This window comes from Rhinolophus ferrumequinum, chromosome 10 (assembly GCF_004115265.2).
Source record: "Rhinolophus ferrumequinum isolate MPI-CBG mRhiFer1 chromosome 10, mRhiFer1_v1.p, whole genome shotgun sequence".
Lineage (NCBI taxonomy): Eukaryota > Metazoa > Chordata > Mammalia > Chiroptera > Rhinolophidae > Rhinolophus > Rhinolophus ferrumequinum.
Window position 1 is genome coordinate 37,910,292 of NC_046293.1, and position 15,099 is coordinate 37,925,390.

A 15,099-nucleotide genomic window follows, 5' to 3' on the forward strand; every position below is an offset into this window, starting at 1 on the left:
ATAACTTTTATAATTGCTAAAAGGTATAACCTAATAGGTATGGGAGTACATAAAAAACTTAGCACCCACTTCCATCCATATCACATGATAACCGGTTCATGTCAGTGGCTGCAACTAAAACGTAATTTACATGCATCTTTTCAAAGGCTAGCATTACTTTGGAGTATCACCAGAAAAGACTCCCAAGATAATGAAATAAAAGAGAATCAAATGAGAATCCCCGAAAGACTAAGTTAACAGTAAAGAAATAAGCTCCTGGCAGCTTCTCCCCTACTCAGCTCTTGCAAAAGTGTCTCAATCTGGCCACACAAATCAGGAGAATCAGATTTACCTTGATAGCATTGGCTGTCACCTGAGGCACTTCGGCCATCCTCTGCAGGTGCTTCAGCAACCCCTCTTCAGTGAGGTCATCCTCAGGCAGAAAATACTGATAGACATCATACTGCAGCCTCCACCTAGAGTCCTGCCCCGTCCTGATGTCACATGGCGGGGGATCTGTGCCTCTAAAGTCAACCAAAAAAACTGAACATCAATCTCTTGTTGGGCAAGTCCCATCTACAAAAAGGAACCAAAACCTCGAATTTCAAACTTCTGAAATGATTCCAATTTTGGCAGGATGAAGAAGAAGAACACACTGACAGGCAGGATGGTTAAATAACCAGATGTTAATGTCAGGCCTAGAGTCAAATGCCAGCTTTGCCATTTGTTAGCTGTGTGTAAGTAGGCAAGTTACTTAATCTTAATAACCCTTAGGGAACCTCTCTGTAAAATAAGAACAACTGCCCCTTTTGTAAAATTGTTAGAATTAAAAGACAGAACACAGAGCACTCAGTACTGTGGATGATGCACAAAGAGCATTCAAATGTTCATCAAATGTTAGCTATTGTTAATCACTATTAAAGTAGACACTAAGACAGAGTTTTCATTAAAATAATAAAATCTTTACCAAAAACTAAGGGTATTTCACAGCTCCAGAATGCTTTCCATAATTAAGACTCTACAGAAACTAAGATGTACTTCTAAGCTCATAATAAACTCAGCATTTGGCTCTTCATAAGAATGGAGGGGACAATAGTAACTGTAAATGACCACTCAAGTATTAGTTACAATGTATGAATTACTTTCATTCAAAAAAATTCTACAATTCAATTTTACTAAGAGAATGATGGGTTCTCTTTTCTGCAAAGGGCCAGAGAGTTCACTGAATCTACACAACAGCGAGGCATGCATGTTCTAAAAGTAACTACAAGAGACAGACATACCTTGCATAGCCCAGGTTTGCTGGGGCAAATTTGATAGTTGTTTCAAAGAAATCAAACTCCAGGTAAATGTTGGGATCAATATCTAAATCAAACTCCAAATTACAGCCTCCAGGGACAGGATCTGAATGAAAAAAAAAAGAAAGTTACTCAACAAAGAATTCTTATATATTCAAATTATACTCAGAAACCAGAACTCCACTCTTACAAGAACTTCCTATGTAGAAGTTAAATAAATATAGAGCTTCTAGTTTTATACTACCTCATGAACTGAGGTTAAAGAAGGTCAAGTTAACTGAGTTAAGGGCTCTGGAACAGGGGTCAGTAAATCTTTTCTGTAAAGGGCCAGAGAGTGATTTGACTATTTTAGGCTTCGCGGGCCTGATGGTCTCTGTGGCAACCACTCAGTCCTGCCTTCATGGCACGAGAGCAGCCATAGACAACACATACATGAATGGGCATGGCTCGCTGCCTGGTCAAATAAGACTATGTACAAAACAGGCGAGCTGGATTTGGCTCATAGTCTATAGTTTGCCAAACTCTGCTCTAGAGTCGAAAAGGTCAGAAGAGACAGATTCTTAAGCTGGATCCAAGAATGGGTTTCAGGGGCTCCATGAACACCCTGAAATTTTATGTTGAATGTGTGCACTTTCTAGGGAGAGAGGTTTTTATTAGATTTGGGGGGTGTCTATGACCCTACAAAGGAGCATTAAGAACCCAGGGATGGAAGGAAAAAAACACTGCCAGAGAGAAAAGGAACTCCAAGGGTAATAGAGGAAGGGGTCTCCACTTTTCACATGCTTCTTTCAACAGGGAGAAGATGATGATGTCATCCTCAAATCTGGAAGAGTCCTTGTGTATACTGGGGGTGCCAAAAAAATGTATACAAGAGGACACTTTGGTCAGCGTTGCTCAAGCAGTAGTTTGCCGTAATCAGAAGTGTCTGGACACTGATGGTAACACTTTGAGCACCTCTTATAACTGCAGAAGTCAAACGTGACTTGTATTCATCCTTTTGTCATTGGTGTATATTGAGTATTACAATTTTAATACAGTTTTCCTTTCTTAAAATGTGTATACATTTTTTTGGTATAAAAATGTATACCTTCTGTATAAAAAAGTGAAAGATCTCAAAAGACCCCCAACACCATCTATCTGACTAGCACTTGAATGTTTAATGAAACACAAAGTAAATTTGGGGTATTTCATTTACATTAATAACATGGCTAAAACAGCTCTTCTTTTCTTATTAGAAATCCTATTCATGATTCCTAAGCATGACAAACTTAGATCAGTCACTTGGCATGAGCTCAACTCCATACAAAGAACCATATATGGTGGCCCCAGTGGAGAGGCTGAGATAAGACAGAAAAAGGTAAACCAATTTAAAGAGTTATAAGATCTCAACTTCCTACGCACTCATCCAGTCATTCCCACAGTTAGGTCTTAGTTTCCTTAAACTAAGGCATTTTGGTGGTTGACTTTCTCTGGCCAGATTTGGAATGGAAAAACTCAGTGTGCAAATATTTTACGAATATTTACCACATCCAAGAAAATCATATGTATTGTAATTGACGCTTATTGTTCATAATTTTTCTTTTCTTTGTACACTGTTCTTGATGGAAGCTGGAAGTCCAAGGTTTTTGATCAGGTGACTTACCCTTTTGTTACAGATAACACTCTTTCTTTAAATCCACTCACCTTTTGGATTCTACTTCCTTTACCAGCTACTATTCCTTCTCTTCCCATTACCACCAAACGCAGGGTATAGTCTAAATTTTCTCACTTCACCTTCACTCCTCACTCACTGTAATCTAGTTTTCATCCCCATAGAACCACTAAAATGCCTCACTATAGGCCACTACTGACTCTTAACTGAGCAATCAATCATATGGATACTTACAGTCCCTTCTCTTGGCCACTCCGCAGTGTACTGCTACTTACCACTCCTTCCTTCCTTCAGGGTGAACCTCCAGGTCCTTCCCTTACCGCCCGACTACTCTTCAGTCTTACGCTTTTACCTCAGCAGTTAGCACGCCCCAGAAACAGTGCCTGGCATGGGGGTGTCACTATGAAAGTACCTGCTAGTATTTTTCCCCTAAGTCTCTATGTACATGCCTGGACATGCACTCATTGCTGTGGCTTTTACTAACGGCTATTCGTTAAATACATAACATCACTCCTCCACTTCAGGCCCTACTGTAAAACTGCCTGTTATGAATTTCCATCCAGATGTCCTACAAGTGTCTCAGGTTCATTGTATCCCAAACCACAGTCACTATCTACCCCATTCCAACCCGCTACAATGTCTAGCACCACAACAACCTTATCTCTATGCTTATTTTGCATCCTTACATCCCAGCTGCTCAAACGGGAAGCCTACACTCCCACCTTTACAACCCACAACCACTGGTCATTCTGTCTTATCAATTCTACATTCCAAATATCTCAAATCCAGCCCCTTTTCTCCATCTCCTATCTCGTGGCCTCTGTTCAGGGTATGCGAAGCCCTGACTCTGTTATACCCTTTCCAACCCACTCCCCACTCGCCCTAGAGTTAACTTTCTAAGAGATGAAATGCATCACATCGTTTCCCTGCTTACAAACTCTCTCTGCTTCCTCCGAACCAATCTAAGAATAAAATGCAAACCCCAGATTGTGTAATAGGTCCTCACACTTTGGCTCTGGCCTCACCCACTATTTGCCATTCTCCAAATCCTCCATTCTTTTTCTGCACCTTCCTCTGCCTAGAACAACCAACTAACGTGTTAGGGACTATGTCTTGCCTTTTTGTTACTGCTTCTCTAAGAGCTCCTTAAATGTTTTTGAATGAATAAATGTATTCTCCTAGCCCCTACCTGGGCTTTCAATCATCATGCTAATTCTCCGGCTCCCTTGCTGTTAAAACCTTTCTGATTAAGTATATTGTACTTATAATAAACATTTTTAACAGGATTATAGTTTCCCCTAAATTTTCATGAACAAGTCCCACATTCTGGAAAGAAATAGGGAGTCAAAGACAAAAACATTACCTCTTTCTGAGTAGGAGAGTGGAATGGCCACATTTTGGACAGGCTCAGCATCTAAAGTCTCTAAGTACCAAAAGCACATACTCTGCTCGGGTCTAAGAATAAAAACCAGTCCTTTGTCAGTGCCTGTTCCCGAGGAATTGGGAAGGCGAGTTTGCTGTAAGGAAGAAGAGAGTCATCAGGAAGAGGGAGCTGAGCAAAATATTTTTATTCCAGAGTTGATCTAGTATGCATGTTCTATTCTAAATCTTCTCAAAACAAAAAGGAATAAAAACAGGACTTCCTTAAAAAATTCTTTTCATCTCTATGTGCATGTGCCCATATGTACTCATGGAAGAACTATCTGAAATATATGATGTTTGATCAGAAACAGCAGATGCACAGCAAAACTCCCAAGCTATTCAATCCCCTAAATTAAGATTTACTATGTCAAGTACTAAGATTACCGTCAAATGACAAAGCTATAGCAATTCGTCAATGAGTTTGATGTCCTTTCTTCAAGGGAAAACAATCCACAGGTTGGGGGAGGACAGTCCTTCACAAGCAGTGGAGCACTCTTCCCAAAGGATTCAGGGCAAGAGCGAGTTTTATAAAGCATTAGAAGAAGCAATGCAGAAACAGGGAATGAGGGGCTAGGAAGTCAGGGAGTTCCTTATGAGACTCGCAGGACCTATTTTAAGGGGAAGGTAAGCTGGCTAAAACTGAGTTGGAGAGCTGTGATTGGCATATGTTAGGTTTCCTTGACATGATTTTCCCGTAAGTGACAGATGGGTTTCAATTTGACAAGCATAAGGGAGAATGACCTAAATACTAACTGATGAACTATAGGGTCGACAGTGACCAAGAACCAACTACCACAATGACCCAAAAACTCCAAAGTGTCACACTTCATCAGCAAAGGCAGAGGAAACAGAAACAATTCTCTTCACACAGACCACTCACTTGTAGAGCTATGTGCAGCTCTGGTTACCATCTTTTCAGTAGTATAAATACAGTGAGAACTAAAGGCGGCACAAGAAAAGAACAGTATGATAATTAAAGTTAACTAAGACTCTTTCTGCATGAAAAGTGAGGCCCAAGACGCTGTTCATTCAGGCCACTTTTGTCACATTAGTTATACTGATGTCCCTTTACCCAAGCTGTTTCCTCAGAAGTAAAAACAGGCATTATAACTACTTTGCTGAGCTGTTGTGAGACTTAAACTAAGTATATGGAAAATCAAGCACAGGGGTTCTAAACTAGAAGCCCAGAGGCCCAATGAGTTTCCAGAAATCCCCATGAAATTATACAGATGTATGTATACATTTTGCCAGGTAGAGAGTACCAATTTCAGTGGATTCAAAGTCTATGGCCCCTGAAGCAAAGAACCACCAGCCTATCACACAGTAGGCATGTGATAAACATATATATATATATACATATATATACATATATATACATATATATATTTGATCTGGTATGCATGTTCTAGATTTCTTCCTGTAAATGTTGCCTATGCTGTGATGTTATTAAGGAGGAAATTATGTACGTGCCATTTTACTATGTCTCCTATGTACGGGATTTTCCTTTTGAACCTAGTGCCAGAAAAAAAAACTTGGCTTCTCCTGAATCATTGGCATGTTTCTTCTTTCTAAGAAAGTTATGAAATTTAACATGCTTTGATTTCTGCTCTGACTGCCAAGAACTAAAGCAAAATCAATGTATGGGTCATAGACACTGTTATCTCTTACAATTAACAATTTATTCCTTCCTCTGTTCCTAGATCAAACTCTCCCATTTCTAGTCTATTAAACTACTACACACACGCACACAATTTCAAAATCTTCATGGTAGGAGCAGTATGTCAGGAATAAAAAAATACAAAATACTTAGTTTGAAAGATAATATGAGCAATGTTTATAAAATATATATAACTTAGACTAAGAGAGCTTTGTTTTGCAAATTCCAGAATATTGTAAGATAGGCTTAAGACAAACAAAACGAAGCACAACATCATACAGAGTGAAATTTGTTAGTCTCAGAGATCATATAGGCTAAATAGAGACAGATTTGTAAAGGTTAACATAAATGGCAGGTCCTAAATCGCTTAGGTTAATCCAGGGCATTTGAAAACTTCCCAAAGCTGAGGTTGAGGTGAAGGGGTTTAGTGATGATTTCTGTGCCAGAGTCCTAAATGCTGCTGAAAGCCAACCAACCACTGGGCTGCATGAACTCAGGGTCAGGATTCTTTTGTTTCAGAGACTCCAAAGAATAGAGTTGATCCTATAAGGGTCTTATTAAACTTACAGGTCTTAGTAAACTTCAACACTAAATGACTGAACAAAAATGGAAACGCATTAAAATGCATTCTCAGTAAAAACCATGAAGGACCCCATAGAACAAGAGGGAAAAAAAGGTGGGAAATCATGAGGAAAGCTTTAACTACAGACAGGAAACATTTGGCATAGGTCGTCCTCTCCCAGATTCAGCACTTTATCACCCTTTCTTTAAGTCAGAGATTGGCACCCTCAAGAAAGGCCTGAGATACTCATCTCTTAGCCAGTCTAAATCACTAACGTGACAGGATCCAATCTTTATTTCTTTTTTTTCATTTAAGACATAAAGTTAAATATAAAGAGTCATCACATTCTAATGCTTATACTAATTACAAGACCCCAAAATATGGAAACAATTTTTATGGAAATAATTCTTTGTACTTACCTTAGAAAAAGAAATTGTTGTATTCTGATACTGTGAGTGTATTTGGAAAATAAGAAAAGTCACATTGCTGGAAATATTACGCAAAATAGCTTCCTCTGGAAAGGGCCTGTTGAGCTTGAAGTATCTAAATTTCCCCACAGAAAATTCAATAACACCTACAATGGGAGAAACGTTTCATTTAACATTTGCACCTCTAATATCAATTTGCAGAAATCACATACATAAATATAGGTACTACTAATTTAATCCTCAGAAAGAAAACCCTGTTGAGATAAATATTACTATTACTGCCCCCATTTCACTCATGAGGACAATTAAGCTTAAAGAGGTGAAGCAGTCCACCCAGGGTGACTGACTCAGGTAGTAGTAAGTGGTGGAAGTAAGAACTAAAATGGAAGAAAGCTATTTCTAAAGATGCGAACAACACTTAAAGGGCTGATGACGCTCAAGATGCCTGGCTCCCAGAGCCCAGAAAAATTCCCCATTTGGTAGCAACAATAACACTTGTATTCAGAACAGAGTCCCTGGATTTAAGGATTAACAGCCCTGAGGACCTAGTAACAATGGTGAATGCACTGGTATTCAAGAACAGTACAATCCAGTGATTCTGAAGCCAGCCTGGAGATACAGGGGTGGCTTCAATTTTATCCCACCATTTACTAGCTGTGTGATTTTAGGCAAGTTTCTTAATTCCCTTAAACCTTAACGTTTTCATCTGTCACATGGAAATGTATACCTAGCTTGCAAAAGAAGGTGCCATCAACACTGGCAAAAATGTCCTTTTGTGCACCCATGCCAGGTACTTCACAGATAGTCATTGAAACATAGGCATTTTGGGGAAAAAGAGCTTTTTGTTTAAAGATCAAGTTCAATCACATAAAAGATAGGTATGTCAGTAATTCTCTAACACCTCATCTTGGCCTTTCCCATCTGTCTACTTGCTTCCATCTCTGGTTGCGTTTCACTCACTCACTCACTCACTCTGTCCATGTTTTTATGTTCAGTGTTTTGAAAGACAGTAAGGAAAAAGGGTAGGACCATAGAAATTAAAATATATTATTAAACTAGTAACTTAAAATAAGTAGGGATATTAAACATAGGTATCCCTGGGAACGTATTTTAAGTGACTTTTCTTTGCACATTTCATTGTTTATAAAATTTCTCTAGTGATAGTGAGGTGTTCTTAGCAGAAAGAACGTGAACAATCTGAAAAAACCTTCATGCTTGATGGCATGCAAAATACAGGTTCTACCTCAACTCTTCAACTGCGATTTATAAAATAGGGACAATCCTACCTCTACAAAATGATGACACTCTCTCAACACTCTAACCCTTGTTTTGCTTTCCCCTTAAGATGACAATATTTTCCTCGATAATATACAATGCTTATTTAAAAAAGATAAGAAATGTAGAGAAAGTTAATTCTTCCAGCAAGTATATTATTCAGAAATAATCACTATTAACAGTTTGGTATACATCTTTCAGGATTTAGGTAGATATCAGCATGAGTATTTTTCTGTAGATGGAAAAAATGATATAGATACATTTGGTATAGACCATTTAATACATTTCAGATATCTTTCCACGTCAACAGAATTTTTGCTTTACCATTTTAAATGCTGTATTTCATTCTGTGTATGTAACTATAATTACTCAACCAATCCCCCACTGATGAACATACAGACATCAATAATATTGATTCCAGCATCAGTAAGAAATAAAATAGTTCTGTTTTTGTGAAAGTGTATTCCAGGGGGGAAAAAAACATATAGAAACATGTATATATATATACACATATATATAAACATATATATGTGTATATATATATAAACATATATATGTATGTATATGTGTGTGTGTGTGTATATAGATAGATAGATAGATAGATAGATAGATAGATAGATAGATATCAGCCAGTAGACCTATTTCAGCCAGTAAACCTATTTGCTGACATATGTTTTGGCTGTTGATCACTACCTAGGAGTCTGGTTCTCATTAAGAAAATCAGCAATGAAAACAAACAGCCTATGTGAGAATATATATGATTAGAACCAAAACATTGAGTTATACATTCTCTGCTTCTGAGTTCTTCAAGAATACCTGGCATTTCAGAAATAGTTACAACTTTCATCTATTATTTCCTGAATTTCCAAAAGCTACAGGAAGATCATGCCTCAACAACCCTCTTTCTCCAGTCAAATGATTGTCGCAAGAACCAGTCAGAAGCCAGATAACAAAGGAGAGAGACGCTGTATACATTATTTAAAAAACTGGTCCCTTGACAAAATAAGTAGGGATATTAAAAGCAGGTACCTCTGGGGGTGTATTTTAAATAATCTTTTCTTTTCTTTACACATTTCCTTATTTTTCAAATTTTCTATAGTGCTCATGAGGTATACTTATTAGGAAAAACTTCTAATACTGTGGTAATCTACTCTGGCTGTGCATTGCAATCATCTGGAGGTGGTTTTTTAAAAATTGTTGCCTGGGCCCCTCTCCAAACCAGTTCAATAAAAATCCCTGGGGTTGGTTAGGGTCCAAGCATCAATTTAAAAAAACAAATAATTATTAAAAGAACATACATACAGAGAAGTACCCAAAGTTTACAAACAGCATTCTAGCATCTTAGAGGTCTAGAATGCCCCCTTCCAATCAGTACTTCTCCCCTCCTTCCAGAGGTAACCAGGATACTAACTTCCAACACCATAGGTGGGCTCTACCTGTTTTTGAAATTGAATTAAATGGAATCACACAGCGTGAATTCTTTTCTGTCTAGCTTTCTAAAAATTATCATTATATTTGTCCAATTCATTTCAGCTGCTATAGTAACTAGAATTCATTCATTTTCATTGTTGTATACTTCATGAAATAAAGACACCACAATTTATTTATCTATTTTACTATTAAGAGCATTTGGATTATTTCTAGTTTGGAGTTATTATGAATAACTCCATTCGGACATTTTTTGAGCATGTCTTTTGGCGCACATGTGTACACATTTCTTTTGAGTAAAACCTATGAGTGGAATTATCAGATAATAAGGTATACTTATGTTCATAGATACTGCCAGTTATCCAACATGTTTTTGCCAATTTACACCCCTATCAACTTGTGGGTATTCCAGTTGCCCAAGTCTCACCAACACTTGATATCATCAGTTTCTCTGCTGGGTACATAGTGGTATCTCACTGAGATTTTAATTTACATTTCTCTAATTATTAATGATACCATGTTTCTCCGAAAATAAGACCTAGCCAAACCATCAACTCTTATGCGTCTTTTAGAGCAAAAATTAATATAAGACCTGATCTTATATAATATTATATATTAGACCCGGTCTTATATTAAAATAAGACCCGGTATTATATTATTTTATACCCGGTCTTATATTAAAATAAGTTCGGTATTATATTATATTACATATTATATTAGACCCAGTCTTATATTATATTAAAATAAGACCGGGTCTTATATTAATTTTTGCTCCAAAAGATGCATTCATTAGAGCTGATGGCTCGGCTAGGTCTTATTTTCGGGGAAACACGGTAAGTCAAGTGACCATATGTGAGGGTTTGTTTATGGACTCTTGTGTTCCATTGGTCCATTTGTCTATGTCAACACCAATATTGCACTGTTTTAATTTCTGTCCAAAATTTGTTCTTCCTCTTCAACACCATCTTAACTATTTTGGGCCCTTTTTCACTTCCATATAAATTTTAGAAAGCAGATTGTCAATTTCCAGAAAAAAAGCCTGCTGGAGTTTTGACTGGGATAGCACTGAACATATTAATTTAGGGAGAAATGGTATCTTTATACAGAATTTTCTAATCTATAAAATTTGAGATATCCCTCTATTTACTGTTTCCCAATTTATCTCAAGAATGTTGTATAGTTTTCTCTATACTGGTCTTTACATATTCCATTATAATTATCCCTAAATATTTAATGTTTCTCGATGCTATTGTAAATTTACTTTTTCTTTCAAATTTCAGTTTCTAGTTCCCTCTTCAACAATATGTATTTTTTTAAGTTCTCCAGGTCTTTCTAATGTCTAGTCGGATTTGAGAACTCCTAACAAAATGTTTGATGAATTAGGAAAGGATAAGTAGATTTTTCCCTATTCTTAGTTACCTTTAACCTAACTTCTGTGTGAAAAATCCTTTGGCACTGTTACCTCAACAGTCCAATACCCATTTCACAAGTTTTATAAAAGATTGCGTATTAACAAAACCAGTTACGGTTTGACTCCTGGCTATGCAGGGCTTTGTCATGTTTGACATTCTAAAGCCTAGTACAGTACAAGTCACCTAGCTGGCACACAGTAAATGTTTAGTGAGTGACAGTTGAATTTTGTGACCTCAGGTGAGCAATTTATTTCCTCTAGGCCTCAGTTCCCTCATGGTAAAATAGAAGTACCGGTAATTGTGCTGCATAAATCATTTTGGCTGCTGAAAGTATCAAACAAATGGGGATTTTTTTTTTTTGTAAACTGTCCAATACTATATAATAAAGTATCATTATTAACCTCCATTAGCTTTCCAGTGTTTCAGAGGCTCATCTTCCAAAAAAAAAAGCCAGGCATTTAGTCTGGTCCTACAAATAAAACTAGTGGGAACAAGAGGACTAACAGGTAAACATATCATCATATGTTTCATCATAAACATCAAGCTGAGAAGAAGACTTCCATTGAGTGACAATGAAAAAATACTGAAAGTCAAGACAACTTTATCAGTACAGACTAGCAGAATCCATATTTCATTTCTACTCATAAAAGCAGACATGGCAAATGAAGCGATGTATCCAAAATATATCCTGAAGAAGTGAATAGGAACTTAACTTCACCTCTAAGCCATCTGGAAAAGAATTCATCAGAAACAATTTATGAGGCATAATTAGATGTTAGGACTTTAGGAGTGGGATGGAAACAGCACATCAAATCATATTACAGAGCAAATGACTACTAACATGGAGACAGCACTTTTGCTATATCTCTCCTCTGAAAAGCAGTGCCTCTGCTTTTTCTGCCAAAAATACTTTTGCCATCTAACCCAGGGCAGGGGACTCTTTTCTCTTTTTCCTACCCTTCCTCCACTCCTACCCAGAGTCACTTTTTCTTTCCAGTAAGTCCATTCTAAAAAGAGCTGCCCAGTCCTAATCTTTTTCTTTTCTTTCCCGATCAGATCCTAAACTGGCAACCTTAAAATTTCCAACCCTTCCTTTTTACGAATTTACTAAAATTTACTTCCATTGTTTATGCTTTGGCACAACAACCAAATTCTAGAACAGCTCTGAAAAGCTGAGTCTTCAGAATTCTCCTCACATGGAATAGTAAAAACAAAAACAGTTCATTCAGCTACTTGAGCTGGTCAGCATTCAACTGCTCCTCCCAATTTCTCATTTACATCTTCTTATGAATTTTCATTAACCCCAAAAGCTGAAAGGAAACACAAAAATGTACATACTACCTTTCCCCTAGTTTTGAGAGGAAGAGGGCACTGGCAACTAACTACACAAATGGCCTGCTACCTTACATACAGCACTATCAGTAGCACAAACAGTAGAAGGCTCAAATGAATTTCCGCTCAACTCCAATTACTATGCAATTCCATGTGAGTTTCAGGATATGAAACGGAAACAATAATGAATAATATTAAAGACAGCAGAGAAGTGGGACTTCAAGATAAGGGAAAACCGTATAAATGTATGATGCACCTCCTGTGCCCTGCTGGTCACAAAAAACACCTTCCTCAGATATTCTAGGACCTACATCTGCCACCTTCAAAGATTCATTTGGTTTTCAAGTCACTACTCAACGTGTGCGAGTTAGCTCCTACTAAAGATGGGTAAAGCCCCTAAATTACAGCAGTCGCTCAATTTCTTCAGTTTGTATAATTATCAGACTCCTTAAATAGAAATTCAGCCATTTTTCAGGAGGATCCTGCAAGTTAAGTTTTTCTTAAAATCCATGAAATTTATAGCGAGACACACTTGTGTTCAAATGCTGCCTGTGTCCCTATTAGCTGTTTGCTTGTGTAGTGAGCATCATCCCGGGGCTCAACTTCATCCTCTGCCAAGTGAGGACTGTAATTATTTCACAGGGTTATGAAGATTAAATAACAATTCCATGAAAAGCACCTGGCACATTCTGTACCAGTGAACGTTATGTTAGTGCCCTGTCATAAAAAAGGCTATTTTTTCTGCAAAAATATAATAGCCCTTTTCAGTTTGGGCCCTAAGTCCTATGCAAACATTCTAGGATTCAGTTTGCACAGGAGGTTTTCAGAGATAAACATTTAGGAACATAATCATATTATTCAGAAAATATTGTGTTTCAGAACTGCAACTAGTCTAATGCTCAAAACAAAACTAAGAAAGTGCTTTATCTCACGGAAAAAAGCACATGATTATCAGCCTGGCAGAATTAGTGCTTTGTCAGTTTATACATTAACAAACCACGAACTACTGCGAAAAACCACTCATCAAGCACATGACCTACAATCTAAAGTCCCATTCTGAGTTCACTTTTCCTCTCCAACTCTGTCGAGCTTACCAATTCGAAAAGCATCTAGATTTTGCAGCGTAAAAACCGGCTGCTGCCTGAAGGGCCATCAATCGGCCAAAGACTCAGATACGCCACTTGAGAGCAAAGAGGTGCTTTATAGTGGTTCAATTAAACCCACAAACATGGCTGCTCCCTGAAGGAAATAATAACATGTCTGAACAAGTGAGTTAAGTATTTCTTCGCACTTCACTAGCCTAAATTAGGAGGTTGACAGGAAGGCCTCTTTAGCAAAGGGAGTTTACTTCTGCAGGAAAGGACCCTGATCCATTTCTGCTGGTCTGAACTCCACCTCTCCCGCTGGGTAGACGGGCCCCGGAGTGGATTCTGACCTTGGAATAAATTAAAAAGTAACTCGATTGCAAAAGCGAGGCGCCCCGACCTTACCCACGCTGGAGTTCCCGACGGTTTCGGCTCCACCAGCCACCCCTGGTTGCAACGCCATCATCGCCAGGGCCAGGAGCCGAAGCAGTTCCATAGCTGCCTGGGCCTGGCGCAACAAACGCCCCGCTCGAAGAGGGGCGTGCGCCGGGCCACGCACCCTCCTCGCCCTCGCTACCCCGGGGCGCTCGCGCCGGGCACCATCGGCCGCCAGGTGCTCGCGCCGGGCACCATCCGCAGCCAGCCGCTCGCGCCCGGCGCCTTCGGCGGCCAGGTGCTCGTGCCCGGCACCATCGGCCGCTAGCTGCTCGCGCTGCACACCTGCCAGGTCCGCCGTGCTGGCGTACTACCTCAGCCGCTCTCCCCAAGCCCAGCAAGAAGTGCCCCTCCGGGTAATCACGCCCCGCCACCCACCACGGCACCTCCGCCCCGCCCCTTTTACGACACCGCGGCGTAGCCCTGTGCGGCGCGCGCCTCCTTCTGGCGCACGGCCGGCTCCCAGCGGGCGGCAGTCCCGGCACTCGTGCGCGGGGGCCGAAGGAGACCCCAGGAAGTTGTGTGGTGTAACCTGTACTTCTCTCTTTTGTATCTTTCCCATTTACGAAAAACACCGTTAGAGTAAAAATAACTCTTTCTGTTGCGGCTTAACGTCTCCAGGCTTCTGCTCCCAAGTTTAACGGTCCTTTGCAAAAAAAAAATTAAAAAAATCTGGTATTCAAAACGCAAGAACAATTGTTTTCCCCGTAGCAATTGCCTTAGTTTCGCAGGCAGATGTTAGTATGAAAGTGCGGGGGTAATGCTGTTTCTGTGGTGGTTACTACGCTGGTGAGGAGCACCACATTTAAAAATAGCAGTGACGTTTCGTTTTCTCTAAGCAAAATATCCTCGAAGACTCAAGACCTTAACCTGAACAACTTTCGAATCTCATGCCTGAGTGCTGTTTAAAGGACAATAGTCCATGTGACAGGTGAAATGATAGAATTAGATTTATAGACTGAAAGTTAGTTATTTGGGGAAGATTGCCCTGCTTTCCTTTTCCTGCTCTTTAAATTTTTCATTTGTATATTTTAATGAGCAACTATCTTGAAAATTACATACAGTATTTGATTAATCCCCTATTAAGCTGAAAGTCTGTAGCAAACTATGTTAACAGTGACAACTCTTCCTGTTC

General features: G+C 39.0%; 1 protein-coding gene across 2 annotated transcripts in view; it reads right to left on the reverse strand.

Annotated features, from left to right (window-relative positions):
• Positions 1-14,328, reverse strand: part of TM7SF3 (transmembrane 7 superfamily member 3) — a 28,834-nt gene extending 14,506 nt beyond the window's left edge. Inside the window, exons 1-5 of one of the 2 annotated variants that reach the window (XM_033117226.1) lie at positions 13,935-14,328; positions 6,989-7,143; positions 4,292-4,445; positions 1,263-1,383; positions 332-503 (exon numbers count right to left, since the gene is read on the reverse strand). In XM_033117226.1, the coding sequence (XP_032973117.1) occupies positions 332-503; positions 1,263-1,383; positions 4,292-4,445; positions 6,989-7,143; positions 13,935-14,025 (693 nt within the window). In that variant the 5' untranslated portion in view covers positions 14,026-14,328. The remainder of the gene's footprint in view (positions 1-331; positions 504-1,262; positions 1,384-4,291; positions 4,446-6,988; positions 7,144-13,934) is intronic. The other variant, XM_033117225.1, reaches the window with a different exon arrangement.
• Positions 14,329-15,099: the final 771 nt, after the last annotated feature.